This window comes from Gallus gallus, chromosome 8 (assembly GCF_016699485.2).
Source record: "Gallus gallus isolate bGalGal1 chromosome 8, bGalGal1.mat.broiler.GRCg7b, whole genome shotgun sequence".
In the NCBI taxonomy this organism is placed as follows: domain Eukaryota; kingdom Metazoa; phylum Chordata; class Aves; order Galliformes; family Phasianidae; genus Gallus; species Gallus gallus.
This window is the reverse complement of record NC_052539.1, coordinates 13,656,796-13,676,423: the sequence shown is the minus strand read 5'-3', so window position 1 is coordinate 13,676,423 and position 19,628 is coordinate 13,656,796. Positions and strand designations below refer to the sequence as shown.

General features: G+C 40.4%; 1 protein-coding gene across 1 annotated transcript; it reads left to right on the top strand.

Moving 5' to 3' along the window:
• The first annotated feature begins 11 nt into the window (after positions 1 to 11).
• DR1 (down-regulator of transcription 1) lies at positions 12 to 12,518 on the top strand. Its single transcript, NM_001008478.2, has 3 exons — positions 12 to 655; positions 6,997 to 7,160; positions 10,395 to 12,518. The coding sequence occupies exons 1-3, from the start codon at positions 436 to 438 to the stop codon at positions 10,539 to 10,541; spliced, it is 531 nt and encodes a 176-aa protein (NP_001008478.1). The 5' UTR covers positions 12 to 435; the 3' UTR covers positions 10,542 to 12,518.
• The last annotated feature ends 7,110 nt before the right edge of the window (positions 12,519 to 19,628 follow it).

Sequence of the window (19,628 nt, the reverse complement as noted above, 5' to 3'; positions counted from 1 at the left end):
CCGGCGGAAGCGGCGCTCCGCGGAGGTCGAGCCCGTAGTCGGTCCGTTTCCGTCTCGCGGCAGCCTTTACCGGCGCCGCCGCCCGGGAGGAAGGAGTTGTGCCGCACCGGTGTTCTGGGGCTCGCCTTCCCTTAGACCACTCATAAGGCGGCGGCGCCGACGCCCCGGAGGATGTGGCGGAGACGACAGTGGCAGGCGCCGCTGCCAAGGGAGCCCTGAGCCCGAGCAGCGCTTCCCGGCCCCGTGCCCCGCCGCCTCGCCGGCAGCTCCTTGCCCGTTGCTCTCCGTTCCCCTCGCCCAGCGCCGATCCCTTCTGCGTCGCCGCCCGCTTACCCTCGCCGGTTCCCACGCGCTGCAGCCTCGCGCGGGGGCCGAGGACAGCTCGAGAGCGCGGGAGCGGGGCGGAGCGGCCCTCGGGGGCCGGTGGCGGCGAGGATGGCCTCGTCGTCGGGTAACGACGACGACCTCACCATCCCCAGGGCTGCCATCAACAAGATGATCAAGGAGACGCTCCCCAACGTCCGCGTGGCAAACGATGCCCGGGAACTGGTGGTCAACTGCTGCACCGAGTTTATCCACCTCATCTCCTCTGAGGCCAATGAGATCTGCAACAAGTCGGAGAAGAAGACCATATCCCCGGAGCATGTCATACAAGGTGAGCTTCCAGCAGCACCGTGCTGTGGGTCGCGTCTATCCCGCTCAGCTTCTCCTTCATGCTGTGCTCTGACGGCGTGAGAGACAAAAGGGGAGCCTTAAGGGTCTTGGGGACGCAACGCGTGGTCTGGCCGGTCAGTGCCTTGCAAGGGAACGATGTCTTTGGTTGGAGGCACTGCTGTGTGCTCGGCACCGACTCTCGTCTTGTTGTTCAGAGAAGTGTGATGCCCGGAGGGAGGTCTCCAAGTCCAGCAGTCTTTTTCATGCTTGTGAAACGATGGCCGCTCTTTGCAATGGTAGTGCAGCTTTCTCTTACAGTGTGTTTCAAGGTCCTGAGCTTATTAAGTGCCTTTCTAAGGAGACTGATAAAAGGCCCACCATTGGGTATGTGGGGTTTAGTCTTTTTGCATGGATTCCATAAAAAGTGAGATACTTTTCCTGGGCTGTCCTTGGAATTTGATCATTTAAAATCAGATTTTCCTATCTGTTGTGGGAAACGTGTAATAATGATATATTCCTTTGTGTCTTGCTCAGCTGTTGCCTCCTACTTCCCCTTGTTGAATGAAAGTTTTCTCAGTACATCTCCTTTGCTTTTCTTTATGTTCTGCCACAAGCAGGGAGGTTCCTTGCCTTGTGTGTAAGTATGCAGCAAGCACCTTTTGTGAGGAACCGTTTGCTTTGCTGCTGAAGTAATGACTGTTGATACTAGTGACTGCTGCAAACAAATTGATAACATTGATTCTCAGGGTGCTTCATTCTGTTGCTTGGTAGAGCTCTTGGCAGTAGTATTTGCCATGAAGGTATTTCCAAGATTATAATGGTGTCGAGTTAGTTTAAGAAACAAAATAATGAGATTCTCTGTCTATAAACAGTCAAAATTTCTAATTTCTTTCACTGGTCTCAGCTTGCTCGCCAGAAGAGTTTCAATTACTTGTCAGGATTACGAACAGCAATTTGGCAACAAATTGAGAGCGTTTTGTGTATACGTGGTTGGAGATCAACTGCTAATGATATGCACACAAGTATTTTGCTGAGCTCTGTGTCAGTGTGTTTGAAAACTGCTTTTGTATTAGGTTTGTCTATTTTAGTCAAATATTGTTGATATTTCTCTCTCTCTCTGGAGAGAGATGCTTTTTCTGATGGTTCCAGAGGTGAAAGGGATTGTTCCTGGATTTACTGCTCTCCTTGCCTGCAGGGATGTGCTTGTGCTTCCTCCAGATGTGGTCAGTTAGCAGATGGTACTCATGTCAAGTGTGACTGTCCAGGCTGTTCGTTCTGCAGGTGGCAGAGATGTGTACAGAGACATAGCTTAGTGGTATTTTCATTGGCCTTCAGACACTAGATATTCGCTGCTTTAACTGTACCTTAATATAGCTTCATGACTACGATGCTAACAAATTCAGTAGTTGAAATATATGTTTGTTGTGATCATTGAAGTAACCCAGTCCTTTTAATGGCTTAAGTCAACTCCATTAGAAATAAAATGGGCATCGCATCACAGCTGAACAGGCTGCTGCCAGCAGGAATCTTTTTGCATCCTCTCTAGAGTTGGATGTAACTGTCTCTTCTCTGACACTGTGGCTCTGTGAAAACTTGGACATCAGGGAAGATAGTTCGCTGTCACATGAGGTTGCTGATATGATTGTTCCTGTGAACAAGAGGTTGCTAGGTTCCAAGCAGGGGATAGGGGAAAAGAGGGGAAAGAGACACCCTTCCAGCTGGTGACATCCTGCCACTGGGCTGTGTCAGAACTAATCTAAAACTGCAGCTTCGTTGTTGTAGTCCCATGTCTGGAGCAGTGGTACTAAGGACACGCCATTGCATTAGGAAAAAATGGCTGCTTGGCCACATACTGGACTGGAACGCTTTCCCCATACTGCTGGGTTGTTTCAGATGGGTGAAGTCCTTGCAATGTTTCTTTGTGTGGTAACACAAACACTTGACTGGCACAGTGCCTACGGACAGCATAGGGAAAGAAAAGCAGAGGCTTCCTGCATCCTGAGGGAGATCTGGTGTGGTGGATTTACTCAGGCTAAGCCAAGCGCTCACCACTAATGATAAAATGTGTGTCTGCTTCCTGGAGTGTGCCCAAAGACTTTGGGGCTGTCATGGTCCAAGTGGAGATGGAGAGCTTCTGCAGCGCTTAGAGACATTAGGGACCGGTTGTGGAAACAGAGAATAGGCTCACTTGGTAGCTCTGTTAAGTTGTGGTGAGGTGGACTTTTTGAGAAGCTGGCCTTCTGTTGGATTCTGTACATGGTGAGATAGGAAATCACCATTTCATGAAGCTGATTGCTTGGATTACTTTGTTGATGTGAAGCTGAGATGCGCTAAGGTGGGCTGGGAATTGATGGCAAATCCTGTAGTCTGTCTTCATGGGCTGTTAGGATATTGGCACTGTTTAGTTCATGCTTTAATGTAAAAAAAAAAAAAAAAAAAAAAAAAAAAACCTCCCCCCAAAAAAGAAAAAAAACCTTGAGTTTTCACTTTGGAAGTTACTTTATTTTGGAAGGGCTGTGAAGATAAACATCTCAGATACGAGTGACCTGATTGTAATAAAAGTAAATCATAGAATCACTCAGGTTGAAAAAGACCTTAAAGATCATCAAGTCCAACCACACTCTAACCATAGTACCCTAACTCTAACAGCCCTCTGCTAAATCATGTCCCTGAGCACCACATCCAAACGATTTTTAAACACATCCAGGGACGGTGACTCAACCACCTCCCTGGGGAGCCTATTCCAGTGCTTAACAACCCTTTCTGTAAATAAGTGTTTCCTGATGTCCAACCTAAACTTACCCTGGCACAACTTAAGGCCGTTTCCCCTCGTCCTGTCGCTTGTCACCAGTGAGAAGAGACCAACACCACTCTCGCTGTCAACACCTTTCAGATATTGCAAGAGAGCAATAAGGTCTCCCCTCAGCCTCCTTTTCCCCAGACTAAACAGCCCCAGTTCCTTCAGTCTCTCCTCGTAGGGCATGTTCTCCAAGCCCTTCACAAGCCTTGTTGCCCTTCATTGGACCTTCTCCAGCACCTCAATGTCCTTTCTGTACTGAGGTGCCCAAAACCGAACACAGTTCTCAAGGTGAGGCCTCACCAGTGCCGAGTACAGGGGCAGGATTGCTTCCCTAGTCCTGCTTACCACACCATTCCTGATCCAAGCCAGGATGCCATTGGCCTTCTTGGCTACCTGGGCACACTGCTGGCTCGTATTCAGCCGACTGTCCATCAGTACACCAAGGTCCCTTTCCATCAGGCAGCTTTCCAGCCACACCTCCCCAAGCCTGTAGGGTTGCCTGGGGTTGTTGTGACCAAAATGCAGGACCCAACACTTGGCCCTGTTGAAACCCATACATTTTCCTTGGCCCATCAATCCAGTCTATGCAGGTCCCCCTGTAGTGCCCTTCCCCCCTCAGGCAGATCAGTGCTCCCTCCCAACTTGGTGTCGTCTGCAAACTTACTGAGGGTGCACTCAATCCGCTCATCAAGACCATTAATAAAGATGTAAAACAGAAGCAGCCCCAGTATTGAGCCCTGGGGGACACCGCTTGTGCCTGGCCACCAACTGGATTTTAACTCCACTGACCACAACTCTCTGGGCACAACCATCCAGCCAGTGTTTCACCCAGCAGAGTGTATGCCCATTCAAACCATGGGCAGCCGGCTGCTCCATGAGAATGTTGTGGGGGACAGTCTCAAAGGCTTTACTGAAGTCTGGGTAGACCACATTGACAGCCTTACCTTCATCCACCAAGCGGGTCACCTTGTCATAGAATGAAATCAGGTTTGTCAGACAGGATCTACCATTCATAAGCCTATGCTGACTGGGCCTGACGCCCTGGTTGACCTTTAACTGGTCCATGATGGCTCCTGAGATTATCCATTCCATAACCTTCCCCAGCACCAAGGTGAGACTGATAGGTCTTGTAGCTACCAGGATCATGTACAACTACAAGTAGTTACGCTTAATGGATTAATCAGACATCTGTGTCTTCATGCGGTCTGTAAGAATGGGAGGAAGCTGAAGAAGGACAGGTGTGATTTGACGTCTGTAAAAGTTTCCTTCTCCTTACCTTTTCAAAGCACTGTGTTTTGGGATCCAGCTTTTGAAATTTTGTAGGATTGTTCTAACGTCTGTAGTTTTTCAGATTTTCAGCTATCTGGATGGATGTGTAGACTTAACAGTCTAGAAATAGAAAGGTTCTGGATTTTGGTGGGCGGGTAGCTCTGCTCAGGTAGTCATTTATTCATCATTTGAGTACCATGCTGTTAGAAAGGGATAGAGGCTCATTCCTTCCACGCATGTGCTCCATAAAGCCATGGTATGTTTCAAGAGAGTCAACTTCTGAAGCTGTTTCACTGCCAGTAGCATTTCTTTGCAGCAGGCATAATGTTATTGCTGTATTTGTGCTGAACTGTTGTATGAATCTGTCATAATTACATCACACTTTTTGTTTTGATTTTTTGTGTGTGTAATATTCAGTATGTAACTATAAGTTCTTTCCATTAATTTCCATTCTTTTCAGTGGCACATACAACTTCTATGAAAACATACAACTTATTGTTGATGTGGGCTGCTGCTCATACTCCAGAGCAGCATATTGCCAAGCCTGATCTCTGTCAGTATTCTTTTGGTGAGAGTCTATGTATTCACTGTGATAGTTCATCTTAGTGAAGTTCAACTTGTAGAGTTCTTAACACCTTAATGCTGAAAAGGAAAAGCTTTGAGTTTGAAATAGTTGAATGATTTTACTGTTTACATTTTAAAATTAAATGAGTTCCTTAATATTAATTGGCTGCTTAGAGAACCAGTTCTGCACCATGAGACATGTTTGCCTCCTCTCTGCTGAGACTATATTAAACAGGTTCGAGAAGGCTTTTGGTGATTCTCATAGAAACTGTGGCCTAATTTGAGATGGTTCCAGTGTCTGTGTGGGCTGAGGCTGAACTGGCATGCTGTCTGGAGTAATTTAATTATCTCTAAATTGTTCATCTCTTAACTTCATTTTTCTTAAGAAATAGGTATTATGTAAAGTCATTTGCAAAATGTTTGCCAAATCTCTTAAAAGAATGGCAGTCCTGCTGCAGTGTGCTGCTAGATTGAAGGCAGTGCATTAATTGTCTCCTTGTACGTGTTGGAAGCCACGAGCCTACAGAGTGGCTTTGTGTGACTGTGATGGCGTGCCCCTCAGTTACGGGTAGGAAAAGATTACTTAAAAACATGTTACAAAGCAGTCTGACGTACTGTAGAGCAGTTTGTTTACAGTGTTGTTCATATTTACTGTTATGTAGGTTATTTTAGTGTGACTTCTTGGAAAGCTTATTACATAAGGTTGAAATAAAGTAAGATAAATATTAAAACAAGTATCGTTCTATAAGGAAAACTTGGACTTGCGTAACTACTGGAAGTGAGCCAGGTGTTGAATGAAACTGGGGCTTGTTTCTAAGTAGTTGGTGTCTGTGTAATATTTCTAGCCTGTTCTGTATTAGGTTCTGTTTTGGGATGTGTTTGTGTGGAGGCATATGGTAGCAAGTGGCGTCCCAAAACATGCCTCTTATCGTATGTTCTGCCTGTCTTGTTTTTAACCTTTCTCTTACTTTTGCATTCTTCAAAAACTGTTGCAGAATACAGCTGTACTTCAGGTTTCCTCGGGCGGGTTAAAATGCTGTGTGTTCGTTTCTGAATGCGTTTTCACGTAGAGATAAATACAAGGATTTCCATTCCAAAACAATAAGGAGTTGTATGTAACTGTATATGTAAAATGCACGTCTCTAGCTTGTTGGCATCTGGAAAATGAATTCAGACATTCAGATACGTCTGAATGAAGACAAATAACATATGGTTATGTTCATTATTTGTCTTGATGAAAGTTTTCTCTGTTATAGGTAGATGATTTAACTTTTTCTGAAGACTTAGAACACAAATGGAAAGATAGAATCACCAAGAGATTAATGGGTCACAATTCAGATAGGAAGGGCATCTTGGTTCTGTAGTTTATGTATGAAACTGATATGCAGAACATGAAGATGGAGGCCTTCCAAGATTAATACCTTTCTAGCAAAATGAATCTGAGGGTCCTGAGTGCTTTGCAAGCCAGGTCTTATTGCAGTTCAGTAACCTTTATATTTCTAGCATGAAAGTGTGCGCTCTTTAGAGGGCATAGGAGAGGAGGCAGGGAGAGTAGCTGTCAGATGTTCTCATGAACACAGCTTTTCATCACCAAATGACAGAAAAATGATCAAACATCTTCTATTTTTCAGAAATGTATGTTTAAAGTAAACATGTTGGTATCTGATATCAAAAGCCTTCTAAAAGACAAATATTTTATCTTTTTCTAGCACTAGAAAGTTTGGGCTTTGGCTCCTATATCAGTGAAGTAAAAGAAGTCTTACAAGAATGCAAAACCGTAGCACTAAAGAGAAGAAAGGCCAGTTCACGCTTGGAAAACCTCGGCATTCCGGAAGAAGAGCTTCTAAGGCAGCAACAGGAATTATTTGCAAAAGTAAGTGAAGCAATGCAACGCTTACACAGATGACATTGTAATAATTAATGTGGTGGTTCTAATGCTGCAAAAACATCTACACACACCTAGAAGTATTCCTTTCCTTGTTAACTGCTGTAGCATCTAAAATGCTATCGATCTTCTTGTCCTGTTTGTGTTACAGAAAGTCAAGTCAATAAGTAAGATACTGTTTGTAGTTACTCCTGCTATTTGACACATACAAACAAATTTTATACTCTAGATTTAGAAATGTTTTTTTTTCCTTCCCTACCACAGAGACAGCTGCTTCCGTTGTATTGTAGTAATACATCAGGAACTGCTTAGCTGAGGAAATAAAAAATGGAATTACCATTTTTTAAATTGCATTTAAAACATGAATATCTCTTCTGTTTGTGGCCATCAGTGCACCAATCACTGAGGCTTTGAAAGAAACAATTAGTTGTTAAAAAATTCTAATTTGTCCTTTCTCATCTTTATTTACTTGTGGCAAGATTCTATTGGAGTTAATTCATGCATAAATTTTTAAGGAGGCAGTTGAAGCACGGGAATAGAATTTGCTCGCAAATACTCCTTCATCCTAACTTTACCTGATAGTAAACATTTCCAAATTTAAACAACTAAAAGCTAATTTTATTTATCCTTCTACACCATCTTTCTCTCTCATATTCTGACAAGACAGTCTTTCTAAATAATGTGAAAATAATCTTTGCTTTGTTTCCTCTTTCCCAATCCACAAGTCTCGTTTTCTCAATTTACATAATTTTATTTCCTCTGGAAATGCTCATTCAGTTGTTACTGTGTCTGATTACTGTGACCTCCTTCCCCATCACTTAACTAATCTTGCTGAAACACTTCATAACTGTTGGTTTTGTGTTATAAGGTACCAACTATGTTAATCTTATTTGCATGATGAATTTTTTTGCCAACTAAAGCTTCAGCATGCATAAGGCTCTTGTCAGCATGCATTGAACTAGTTAGGACTTTTTTAGACTGTACTACCACTAGAAAGACCAATATGGCTGCTTCTGATTTAAGGTTTGATTTATATATGATAGTCAGCTTGATTTGTGGTATTTTTTTTAACTATTGTTCAAAAACTTTGTATAGTCCACAAAATGATGATAGATATATAGAGCAACACAGATAGTTGAGGGGGTACAACCTCCTAAGTAACAAGAATGCTAAACTCCTGAGTAAAACAAGAATGCTAAAACCATTGCTACCAACCATTAGGTAGACCATGCTTTATATACAGAATTGACCACGTGAAGAATGTTTTTTTTTTTTTTTAAATTCTATAATACTGTGCCTTAATGCCTAAATTAAAGACAATACATGCAGGTTTAACAAAATTGTGTCGATTTTTGAAAGTATTATGTTACAACATGGCAAATATTACTTAGTATAATATTAAATTATACTTAATTTACTTAAATTAAGCATAATTAATTTATACCCAAGTCTGTACTTGGATGATAGTGAATATTTGAAGTCAGTCTAATAGTTCCTTCTGATATTCATGTGTGTCTACAAGTATCTGTGTAAGATGAGGTCATCAACAGAAGTGTTGTGTTTTGGTTTTTTGTGTGGCTTCCTTACTAAAGATTGGTTATAAAGTTCCTGTGCAAATGGGTTGCTCAGTAAATTAGTTTAGTTTACCCCAGGTGCTGATAAGGCTTCTTAGTCAATACAACTCAGTGGAATTTTTCATTGTTTCAGTTTTCGAAAAGAAAACAATCATAGAATCATAGAATCACCAAAGTTGAAAAAGACCTCCATGACCATCCAGTCCAAGCATCCACCTACTGCCAATACCCCAATAAACAACATCCCTTAGTACCACATCTAAATGTTTCATGAGCACATTCAACAGCGGTGTCTCCACCACCTCCCTGGGCAGCCCCTTCCCATGCCTGACTACTCTTTCAGAGAAGAAATCTGAAGTTTTTTCCATATAAATGATGTAAATGATAGACACTGATAAAATGATCCATCCAATGTGAAGTGCCGAGCCTCTGATTACTGGTGTGCTCCTGTGTATCACTTCACTGTATGTACAGTAAACTTAATTGTAGCAAGGTTAGTGGGGAGGGCTGTTGTTAGTTTGTATGTGATCAATATTTATGCCTCTGCTATACATACCGATGCTGCAGATTTAAAGTGTCTTGAATTGTTTTCCAGTCTTTTTAACTTGACTACCACTTGAACTTAGAAATACTAAAAAGTCTTCCTTGAGAAGTGCTTAACAGGCTGAGAAAGCGCAATACTTCTTACAGTATAGGAAGAGTTCTTTCTTTCATGTATACTAAATAGGTAAACTGGTTTTGATCATTGTTTTCTGAAGCACCATCTTTTGGTGTCTTGAAGTCTGGAAAGCTGTTTTGTTGATGCTTTGGAAAAAGAAAGGAAAATTCGGTGAGCAAGTACAGAATACTGAAGGTTTTTAATTTAAAGAACTTTCTTCTAATGTTCATTCAAAACAGAAATTTAAACTTTAACACAGTGTTGAAATAAGAAATAGTTGCTGAAAAACAAGAAAAAGCTCTAAATGGGAAAATGGAAAGGCAGCATGTGAACTACTTGAAAGATTTGGTTAGAACATCTTGTACCGGGGAAGTACAGATTACGTGCCTTTCTGTAACAAAGTCATCTCGACCTGACTGTCCTTATTTAAGAAGAGCTTAGATTGCTCTGTTTTCCAAAGATGGCTTAGCAAAGTAAGATAATGGCTTTCTTCATTTCTTTCTTTGTTTCGTTGTTGTTTTTGTACTACTGTGTGTTCTGGGGGGAGGGATGCAACTGGATGGCTTAGTAATTGCAAACTTTATTTGTAATCAACAGAACAGGACTGTTCTCATCTCTGAATGGTGGTTGAATGCTAAGAGGCCTTGAAACTGAACCCTATATTTTTTGTTGCTTTGTCTTGCTTAATTTTTCCATTAGTAAGTGGTTCAGCACAATCCTTACAATGAAACTAAAGATGGACTAATGTACTTGTTCTGGAAAGTATAAATCCTGTAAATGTTGGCATTTTCAGAGGAAGAGCGAATATAGCTAAGCATCCTAGTACAAATAATAAAGGTATTTCTAGACATGTTTTTGTGTACACAGTTAATAAAGATTACATAAAAGGAATCTGCAGATGCAGATTAAACTGCTTTTATAGCTAAGGTACTCTAGAGATTCTTCACAAGCTGTATAGTATGACCTTAACAATTAAATTCATGTCTTTAGGCTAGACAACAGCAAGCAGAACTGGCACAGCAAGAGTGGCTGCAGATGCAACAAGCAGCTCAACAGGCACAGCTTGCTGCTGCCTCAGCCAGTGCATCCAATCAGGCAGGATCTTCTCAGGATGAAGATGATGAAGATGATATCTGAAATTCACCAGCTGGGTTTCTGTCTTCACTAAGAAATATTTTTCCTGCACAATGAAAACAGTGAAATGAATGCTTACCTGTAAGTTTGTATGCATCATGGACTGGCAGTTGGTATTCTAGGGGTGTCTGCTGTTGTGTGCTGTACATGTATAAACTGTCTTTTTTTGAACTCTTGAAGATTTAAGGTTCAGTATCATATCGACTTTGGATTTTTAATGGTGTATATGGAAATTTTAGATAGCAGTGCGTCACTTATTTGATCAATAAACAGTGTTACAATAAACAACAAGTTTATAAAATAGAGTGAGATTTATACAAAAAGCTCTAAATCCACATTTGCATTTCTTCCCTTTTAACTAAACTATGAAATCTTACTTAGAATTTTTAATTGTTTTTGGGGGAGTGGTACAGTAGAGGTAAACTTAATGGGAAAAAAGTCAAGTTCAGCATAGTACAGTCTTGAATTCTTTGTTCTTTTTAAAATGCGGATATATATGGCAATAAATATTATAAATGCTCAAATACCACACTTGTTACAATTTGAAAACGGTATCTTTCCTAGCTTGGTTGAAAATGTATGTTTAATAGGAGTTGTACAAATTGAATCCTTTTTGGTATGGGGTGGAAAAAATAAACCCATGGTTTTATTACTACATCCTTCGACAGTCAGTCCCGACTGAATATTTTACTTGGAAGACTGCCCGTTTTGGAAAACTAACTCTTCTTATTGTTTTGCTCCAATTTAATGTTAACTGTTGATGTTATTGCGTAGTCCAGATATGTTCATATTGTTGAAATATAAAACTGGAACTTGATGAAACAGAATTGTTCTGGTTCCACTGATGTAACTGGGAATGATCCAAGCCTACAAAGGCAAATGCTGAAGCTAAGAGCATGCTTACAATAAAAGAGGGATTTTATTTAACCTTGATAAGTCATCGTTGTCAGCGTAATGCTAATGTTTTCCACACTAGGTTGCCACTGGATTACTAAAATACTTTGAAAGATAACATTTTCATCACTCAAATTGGTTTGTAGGTAAGTCCAGGTTTTTGACAAAGTATTCCCCAAAAGTGAGCGGTCAGACATGGAACAGAACTGTAGTAGTCCTTTTGATAGTTGATTTGAAAATTCTGTTGATTAATGGATGAGCGGCTGTTCTTTGTGTTGAAATAAAGCACAGTAGTGTCCATTACTGGGTTTTAATGTGTTACTTGAAGTAATACTGGCATATCTTCTGGTACACTAATCTGAGCAGACTAGAAAAGCCACTTGCATACTGCTGTAGATGATCTCGTAGCTCTGTAACAATGCAGTTCGTTTATTTTAACCTAAGACCTCAGCAGGTTGCTCTAGTCATAGATCCTGAGCAGGGCAGCAGGTCTGTTTGTGTAAGGATACAAATGGAAAACATCATGTCCATTTTTACATAATGATCTGAACAAGGTACAATTGGCATATATTCAGGTCTGCGTCTCTTAGTGACTTTTAAGTGTGAGATGCGTTAAGTTTCATATAGAGTAAATGTGAACACTTCCTTAAATGCATTCATGCAGTGAAAACTCAGAAATGTATTTTAATATTTAAGTTAAAACAAACAAAAAACCTTTCACAGCTACTATATGATATGTGTTAGGCAAGGTTTGATTAAGGAAGTGGTTTTCTGTGAAGGTTTAAGTACCAAAGGTAGAAAATCTAGTCTAGTGATACAATGTTAATGTGCAGTGTTGGCTTTTCTAATTTGTACTGTAACACCTTCACACCTTTCTATTTTAAACGAGTCTTTTCCTTTTAAATAATATTAGGTATATTTTCACACCTTTATTTTCTGATGCAGAATTCAGGTTAACATTTTACTGCATCTGGTATGTATGGTGTAATATGTTTGGATCCTTGTGACCTTTCTTTTGGACATTCTTGTGCTTTTTTCATATGCTGTATTCTTCAAGCAATAAAATTCTGATGTGTTTTTATAAAATTGCTTTTATATTTAATGAATAGTCTGCCTTCTTCATTGCATTTATAAAGAAGAAATTTAAGACTACTTAAGCTGTGCTGTTATTTGACCCACTGAAAACTTTTTGTGACCAAGGACTTTTCAACCTGAGTGCTGCTGGATGACGTTGTTGTTCACTGGAGTTTTTATGTGCTTGCAGAGAATATTTCTGGGCTTGTCCTGCTCTCTTGGGAGTTGCATTTGGTGTATATGCATTTTTATAAGCTAACCTTTGTGACTTGGAAAGTTGGCCCCAAATCCCATAGATCAAGTAACCTGCCATTAAAGCTGAAAGTATTTCAAAGGGAAGACCACAGACAGAGGCTGGGGAAGTAAGAACGTATGTTAGTTTTCTGATGAACTGATTTTTCATAGGTAGTCTTGCTTAAATTTTGAGACCGATTCATTTATTCAGGCATTCCAGCTCAGGGATGAAAAGTCAAGCAGTGGTGGCAGATGGGAGAATCTTCACTGGTCATTCAGTAAATTTAAGAACTTTGTATTGCTTTGCTCTTGTGCTTCCATGTGCTTGCTTTGCAGTGAAGATGAGATTTGTGAATTTATGGTACTGCTGAGTTTTGATACAGCAGATATTTATAGCGTAAATCAGATTAGTGAACTCAGTGGTTGCTCTGTCTCAAAAGAAACATGCAATGATGTGTCTTCCGTAAATGCTGAGTTCATTAGATCATCAGTGGGTTTTCCATAATTATTCTGACAGTCTGTTTCAGAGTGCTTTCACTAAGTGACTTTCTTGCAAAGGCTTTCTTTTGTTCTTTTAGTGAAGTTGTATATCTGCATGACAGTGTGGATGTGTAAATGAGTTAACAGGTGTGTTAGGGTGATACACTTCTGGAAAGGAATAGATCCGTTGAATGCTTGACTTGGAGGTGATTCTGTTCTGTGCCCCTGTGCTAGAATGCAGCTAAGGTTTTGCAGCAAAATGATGAGACAGCAAATCTAACCAGATGCAGCAATTGCCATGCATGGATCATTTGTGCATCCAACAGAGCAAGGATTCTCCTGTACTGGTATGCCAAATCCCCTACACTTATAATTCATCTATCCAATAATGTGGGTTTTGCTGTATGGATATTTCTGTTATAAATTTGAATAATGTAAAATAGAAATGCATTTCAGATGATGTTTTGTTCGCTGGGGAAGGAGAAGTTTGTTTTTGACTCGTGGCAGTGTTTTATTGTAATGTCAGCTACAGCAACACAGAATGAAGACTTCTATCCCACAGACCAAAGCAAATGTTCAGGTAAGAATTGATGCTTTTCCCATTTAAAGGTAAAGAAAAGAAATGTAAGAGTTACTATGCCTTATATACGTGGGATTATGATTTATAAGAAGCATATTAAATTGGGTAAAGAATACGTTTAGTTTTAAGGTTGAATGTTCGTGTGATTAATCTTTATAATAAGTTAGATGTGTTTCTTTATGAGAAAGGAAGAAAGAGCCGTAAAGCAAAGGCAGTGAACTCTATTTTCATTTGGTTCAGAGGCAGAAGTCTCACCATGCAAGGTCTGCATCTGATTTATCCTCTCCCCTCCTCGGCTGGCAGCTAGAGTAATTGATGCATTTGGAGCCATGTTGATGTGTAGCATACCTTAGAATGATTTCCATACCCATTTCAATAGAAATTATTTCACTATCCGGTTTTGGTTTTAGTTCAGTACTGTTACTAGTCAGTTATTGTAAACTTTTATACATTTTCAAAGCATTATATGGGTATTAATTAGGTTCGGGCAATGTTCTGCTGCCCACTGAAATATGTCAGTATCTGAACATTCCGTGCTGTGCTTTGAAGTTAATGCCTTCACATGGTACAAAACTAAAAGGTGCTGCACTGTGCAGAGGCATAAGCAAGATGTTATCATCATGTCAAACGCAAGGAATGGTGACTCATTTAGAGAGAGTAAGTAATTGGAAAAACAAACAGGCTTGTTCTGAAAGTCATTGTCAGAGATGAAAGTATTTATTTGCAATAGCACAGTACTTAAGATTGTTGGTTATGGGCCAGGACTCAGACTGATTAATGTTGTGTTCAGTTTTCATTCTGTCACCTACAGAGTGAAAACCTGCAGCTCAATTAGAAATAAAATTAAATGTTCTTTTGTTTTGTGTACAAATTTAGGTTTTCTGAGGTAGCAGTGTAGTCTGTGGAAGAGAACTAAATTTATGAGGATGCTGACAGTAATGTAAGAAATCTGACAGTATTCACCATCCTGTCCTGCTGTAAAGGAGACCATTTTCAAAATTATTCCAAAATTTGTGTGATGAAGGAGGAACATGAGAAGGGGAAAAAGGTGGGTTTTTTTCCTACTATAATGCATACAGCAAACTGGTGCAAGATTTCAGGCATGAATGATTATCATTCAGGCAAGTAAAATTCAGACCTTTTAAATAAAGACACAGGAGTAGTTGATTCTTACTTAAGAATATATTTACACATTTAAGAACATACTTGCACATGTTTTTTTTTATTCTCTGATACTGTTCTGTATTCTGTACTTAAAGTAATTTAATTGCCTGGGGCTGCTGGGTGAGCTGTATGCAGCTGAAGTCATTACCCTTAAATTATGAATAACTATTTTCTTGCTTTCAGTATGCTGGAATGTTGTAAAACTTGAAATTGTGGGAAACATTTTTAGTTTTGCTTTTTTTTTTTGCAGTTTTTAAATGGTTATTACATTGTTTTTCAAATATTTGGTTCTAATAAAGTTTGATTAAACAAAACTAAAGCTTTACAAACAGGAAATTAGTTTAGGTAGTCTTGATTTTTCTCTCCTGAAATGGTTACTCCCTTTCCCATTCATCACTGTTGTTTCCTACGTATTGTATTGTCTTTTGGCTTTCTCTCTGAGGATCAGAAATCTAAGGTGGATGCCCCAGAGTAGTTCATCTAGCCCTTTTCACAAAGATTCTTCTCCTGCTGAGTGCTGTGGCAGCTCAGGACTGACCTCTTCCCAAGCATCTCCTGCATCGTGCAGCTCTTCTTGCATGGGAGCCAAAATCTGCAGCTGCTGCCTGTGTGTTCTCTAAGGCTGCTGCTGCAAAGGTTTCCTTTCCATTGCTGGAGGTTCCATACGCAGTGGGTCATCCCCAGTGGCCTTTTTTACTTTCTTTCTTTTGATTACTGTGAAGTGTTACATAATGTCATTAAAATCAAGGGAGAAATTTTGGACTAGATGTGGAAAAAGGTACATAACCATATCTGTCTGCAGGACGTGATAATACAGGGATAACCTGTCTGTAACTGCTGTTGGTGAGTTCATCTTTTCCAAATTGTTGAAAAATTCTATGTTATGTGCTTTGAGTGTTGATGTTCTGAGACCAAAATCACTGAAATCATTTGAACTTTTCATTCAGGAAGATGATGAACATTTATTACATGAATTTCAGTGATGAAGTGATGAACTTCTGTACCCAAATGGGTGCAGAACAGCATGAGCACAAATAGAAATGGCCCATCTTAGCATGTCACAGAATATATCAAGAATGTACACAGGTAGAAATGTTTACTCTAAATTAGCCTCCCTTTATGGATGAGAAGGTTCTGGGGCATGAATCAGACAGTCAGGAGGGAAGAATTATGGTAGCAGTTCTCTTTGGACAAAGAAGACTTTTCATTGTTTTAAGAGTTTTTTCTTTAATCAGGTGAGAAAGGGATTGAGAACTGGACATTGTCCTAAAATGAAATTTCCAATATTGACTGTTATGAGAGCACATTTTAGGTGCTTCTCCTTTAAGAACTCAGAACGAAGCTTCTGAGTGCTGCAATATTTTCTTATGGGTCTGTGTTCAGGTACTTTTGTAGCTTTCAATTGCAATTTTGTAACTTACGAATTCCAACCAGGAGAGTCAGGTTAGCCCTCAAATTTGGTCCAATTTTTGACTTGGTAGCTTTTTTTGTGGACTTGGCTGTTGAAGACTTTGAGTAGTTCTTCAAGCTTTATGTATAGGCAGGCTAATATGCAACAAGGTAAAACGAGCAGAGAATTCTGCCTTTGATTTGGTGTTTGCATGATTTTAGATGCTAGAGAATCAAAAAGACAAATTTTGAATATGAGACTTAAAGCCTTTTATATATATAGTTATTATCAGAGCTAAATGTCACTGTCTCCAGTACTTTTGAGTTTTCAAAGCTGGCTGTGCAATAATGATACTGTAAGTCAATGGCTAAGGTAGAAAACCTCTTGCCATTTTGGTAGTTTTGAATTTAAAAGGGAATGTGGCTTACAAGTTGCAGTGATATGACTGGGAGGATCCTGTGTGGCCTCTTCCTTGCCAGCTCCCCAGCTGGGAAATTCATTTGTGAGCCTCTTCAACAGGCAGCTCATTTGCCAGGCCCATTGGCTAGAGCTGTGCTGGCCTCAGGCTCTGCTCCAGAGGTTGAGTTGTGTGGGTTTCAGGGCCATGTGTATGGTCTAATTAGCAAACTATAAAGCCAAATTTATGTGGATAATGTGTTGAAGCCAGACAGAACCTGTAATTAAGTTCTGTTCTTAGTTCTTCACTCAACTTAATACTTGATTTGTTTTGTTATTTTTTTTAATGATTGAGTCTGTCATTACTCTTCCAGTATTCATATGGGAGAAAACCAATGGTGTTTAAGATGAAGGAAAAATAACTCTTACCTGGGGCTCAGTGTGCTACCTTTTAATCTGATCTGCATCTCAAGTCCAAAGGGCAGATGTTGGTCTTGAAATTTAGCTAAATAGTGCTCAAAAAATGTAATGTGGAGGAAGAAAAATAATTTTTTGTGACGAATGGTTTATTTCTCTTTTTGTCTATTAGGAATCACTTAAATTTAGGCAGACAGGCTCTGGTTGGATTCCCACCTTGGGAGAAAGGATGATGAACAGTTGTAGTGGTCTTTGTTTTTTAATTAATGTGAGAGAAAGACTTAGGGAGGTAATTGCTGCATGGAATAGAAACGTCATTAAGCAAATTAGTGGCAGTGTTGGTTTATTTACATTCCTGTTCTTACAAATGATTAATAGTGGAAAGGAGAGGATGCTCTTGGATATGCAGATTGCTCTGAGTTTCCTTACACATTGTAATCCTTTGCCAGTACTTTCATGCAAATTTGTTACGCAACGTGGACATCCACTTTCTCATGAGAAAAGGAGGTACCACCACGGGCTTACAGTAACCAAGGAAGGACCCTTTGACAGCGAGCTGCTGCCGCTGAGAGGAGGTCCTGCGGAGGAGAGAAGCTGAGGGCTGCAGCGGTGCGCAACGTAGGGCAGCCGAGGGCTCACTGCCCCCTCTGAGGTTCAAATTAATGCAGCTGATACTGATTCAACGAAACGGGATCTGATGAGCTACAGCAGAAACGGGTCGGCGTTGTTCCCCTGCTCGTTCTGTCGACTGCCGGCAGGTGGCTGTCGGGCTCAGGGAATGGTTTCAGCTGCAGTCCGGTAGTGCTGCCGGGCGAGGCGTGATACCGGCACCGCTGTGACTTAAATTCCTGCAAGGAGACTAACTACTGACCCACAGTACTGACCATGATCACATTTTATGGCAGCTTTTGCACAACTGTAAATGCATTTTCCTGATCGTGATTCAGTGAAATGTCAAATATTTTAACGAGCCTAAAAATATGTGGTGCTGATCCTTCACTCCTCATTTTTCTGCAGCTTGAATTAATACCGTGACAGACACTCTGTGTTTCAGTATTGGTACAGACATTAATCTGTTATGCTCTGCTTGAAAGCAGCTGGCTGATCAATGCAGGTGGAAGTTGCTATGCATGCCTTGGGTTATTATCTTGGCACTAATAATCTTTATGCCTGTAGATAATGTAGTGTTTGTGAAATAGCTTATTGATCAGAACTGACCATTCCTATTCCCCTAACTCCTCCTGTTAGACACTTACCTTCTTTTGATTCTTTTAATATAGGGAAATGCACGTGGAGTTGGTGGGAGAATGGAGAAGACTTACATTAGGTGGAGATCTCAAGGTAGCGCAGCCATGGTGGTGGCAGTATACAGGGAGATAATTCAAGCATTAACAAGTTCAAAGTAATATTTTAAGATCATGACTTACAGGCATTCCCTGATGTTCTTATAATAATTGTCCAGCCTTCAGCTTGGGCTGCAGTTGTTTGTTATCAAAAGAAACTGCCGAATTACCACGAGTCTCTCTTCACTGAATAAAATCAGAGGATGGTTGTGGTTGGAGCATTGCCAGTTTATGATGATTGACACCACTTTCCCTTTGCTACATATGGTGTGGAAAGATGTGCTCTTAACTGGCAAGAAGAGCGGACACAGGATTTCATAAAAGCAGACTGAAGTTCTTTTTCTCCTGCTTACAGCTGGTGTAAGTTGTGCCCTTTTATCCTGTTATCTGATCACGGCAGTGCCTTTGGTTTGTTGGCTGGGGAGAAAAAATACACTTCTGCTATTAAAAAAAACAAAAGAGCATTTCAGTACGGTCTGGAAATGATGTAGGAGGGGGGTGCTGTTCTTCCCACAAAAATTCAGAGGTAGGGGAATATTTAGAATAAGGTCACTAAGCTGTGGCCAGGGCTGTGCTACTCAGTGCAGTCGTACTTCTGCCTTGGAGCAAAGGTGGTGTGGTCTGATTCAGCTGGTTTTCTGCTTCAGAATTTCAGAAAAGGGTGAGCCTAGTAAGTGTAGTATTTTGCCTAACAGTTGAAATAGGAACGCAATGGCAGTAAGCCCCTAGCCAGATGCATATGGCTATGGATGTGTTGGAAGCTGCTGGGTGCTGCTGACCGTGTTGGGGACCGTGTGGGTACAGCAATGTGAAGAAAGGTGTCAGGGTTCCTTTGTCTCTAATACTTAGCTGTGAAATAACGATCATTTGCTCACCACAGAGAGGTGTTGTTAATACTAATATTTTTAGAAATTAGAGCACTTGGAGTGCTGACGATGGAGGGAAATGCATGTGTAAATAAAGGGATGAAGCTAAATTCTTCTGGTTTCAAAGCAAAAAGAGACAATGAGCTCCTGCAATATTTCTTTGTGGAGTAAAAATCCCATTTTGGTATGACAGAGACTTTTGGCTGGCAGAGAAAAGGATTAGTGGCACCTCACACTGAGAAGGGAGGTATT

Excerpts from the sequence above, each read along its gene's own strand:
- DR1 (NM_001008478.2), top strand. The coding sequence starts at position 436 with ATGGCCTCGTCGTCGGGTAACGACGACGACCTCACCATCCCCAGGGCT. Across the intron at positions 656-6,996 it reads CCCGGAGCATGTCATACAAG|CACTAGAAAGTTTGGGCTTT; the intron begins GTGAGCTTCCAG and ends ATCTTTTTCTAG. Across the intron at positions 7,161-10,394 it reads AACAGGAATTATTTGCAAAA|GCTAGACAACAGCAAGCAGA; the intron begins GTAAGTGAAGCA and ends TCATGTCTTTAG.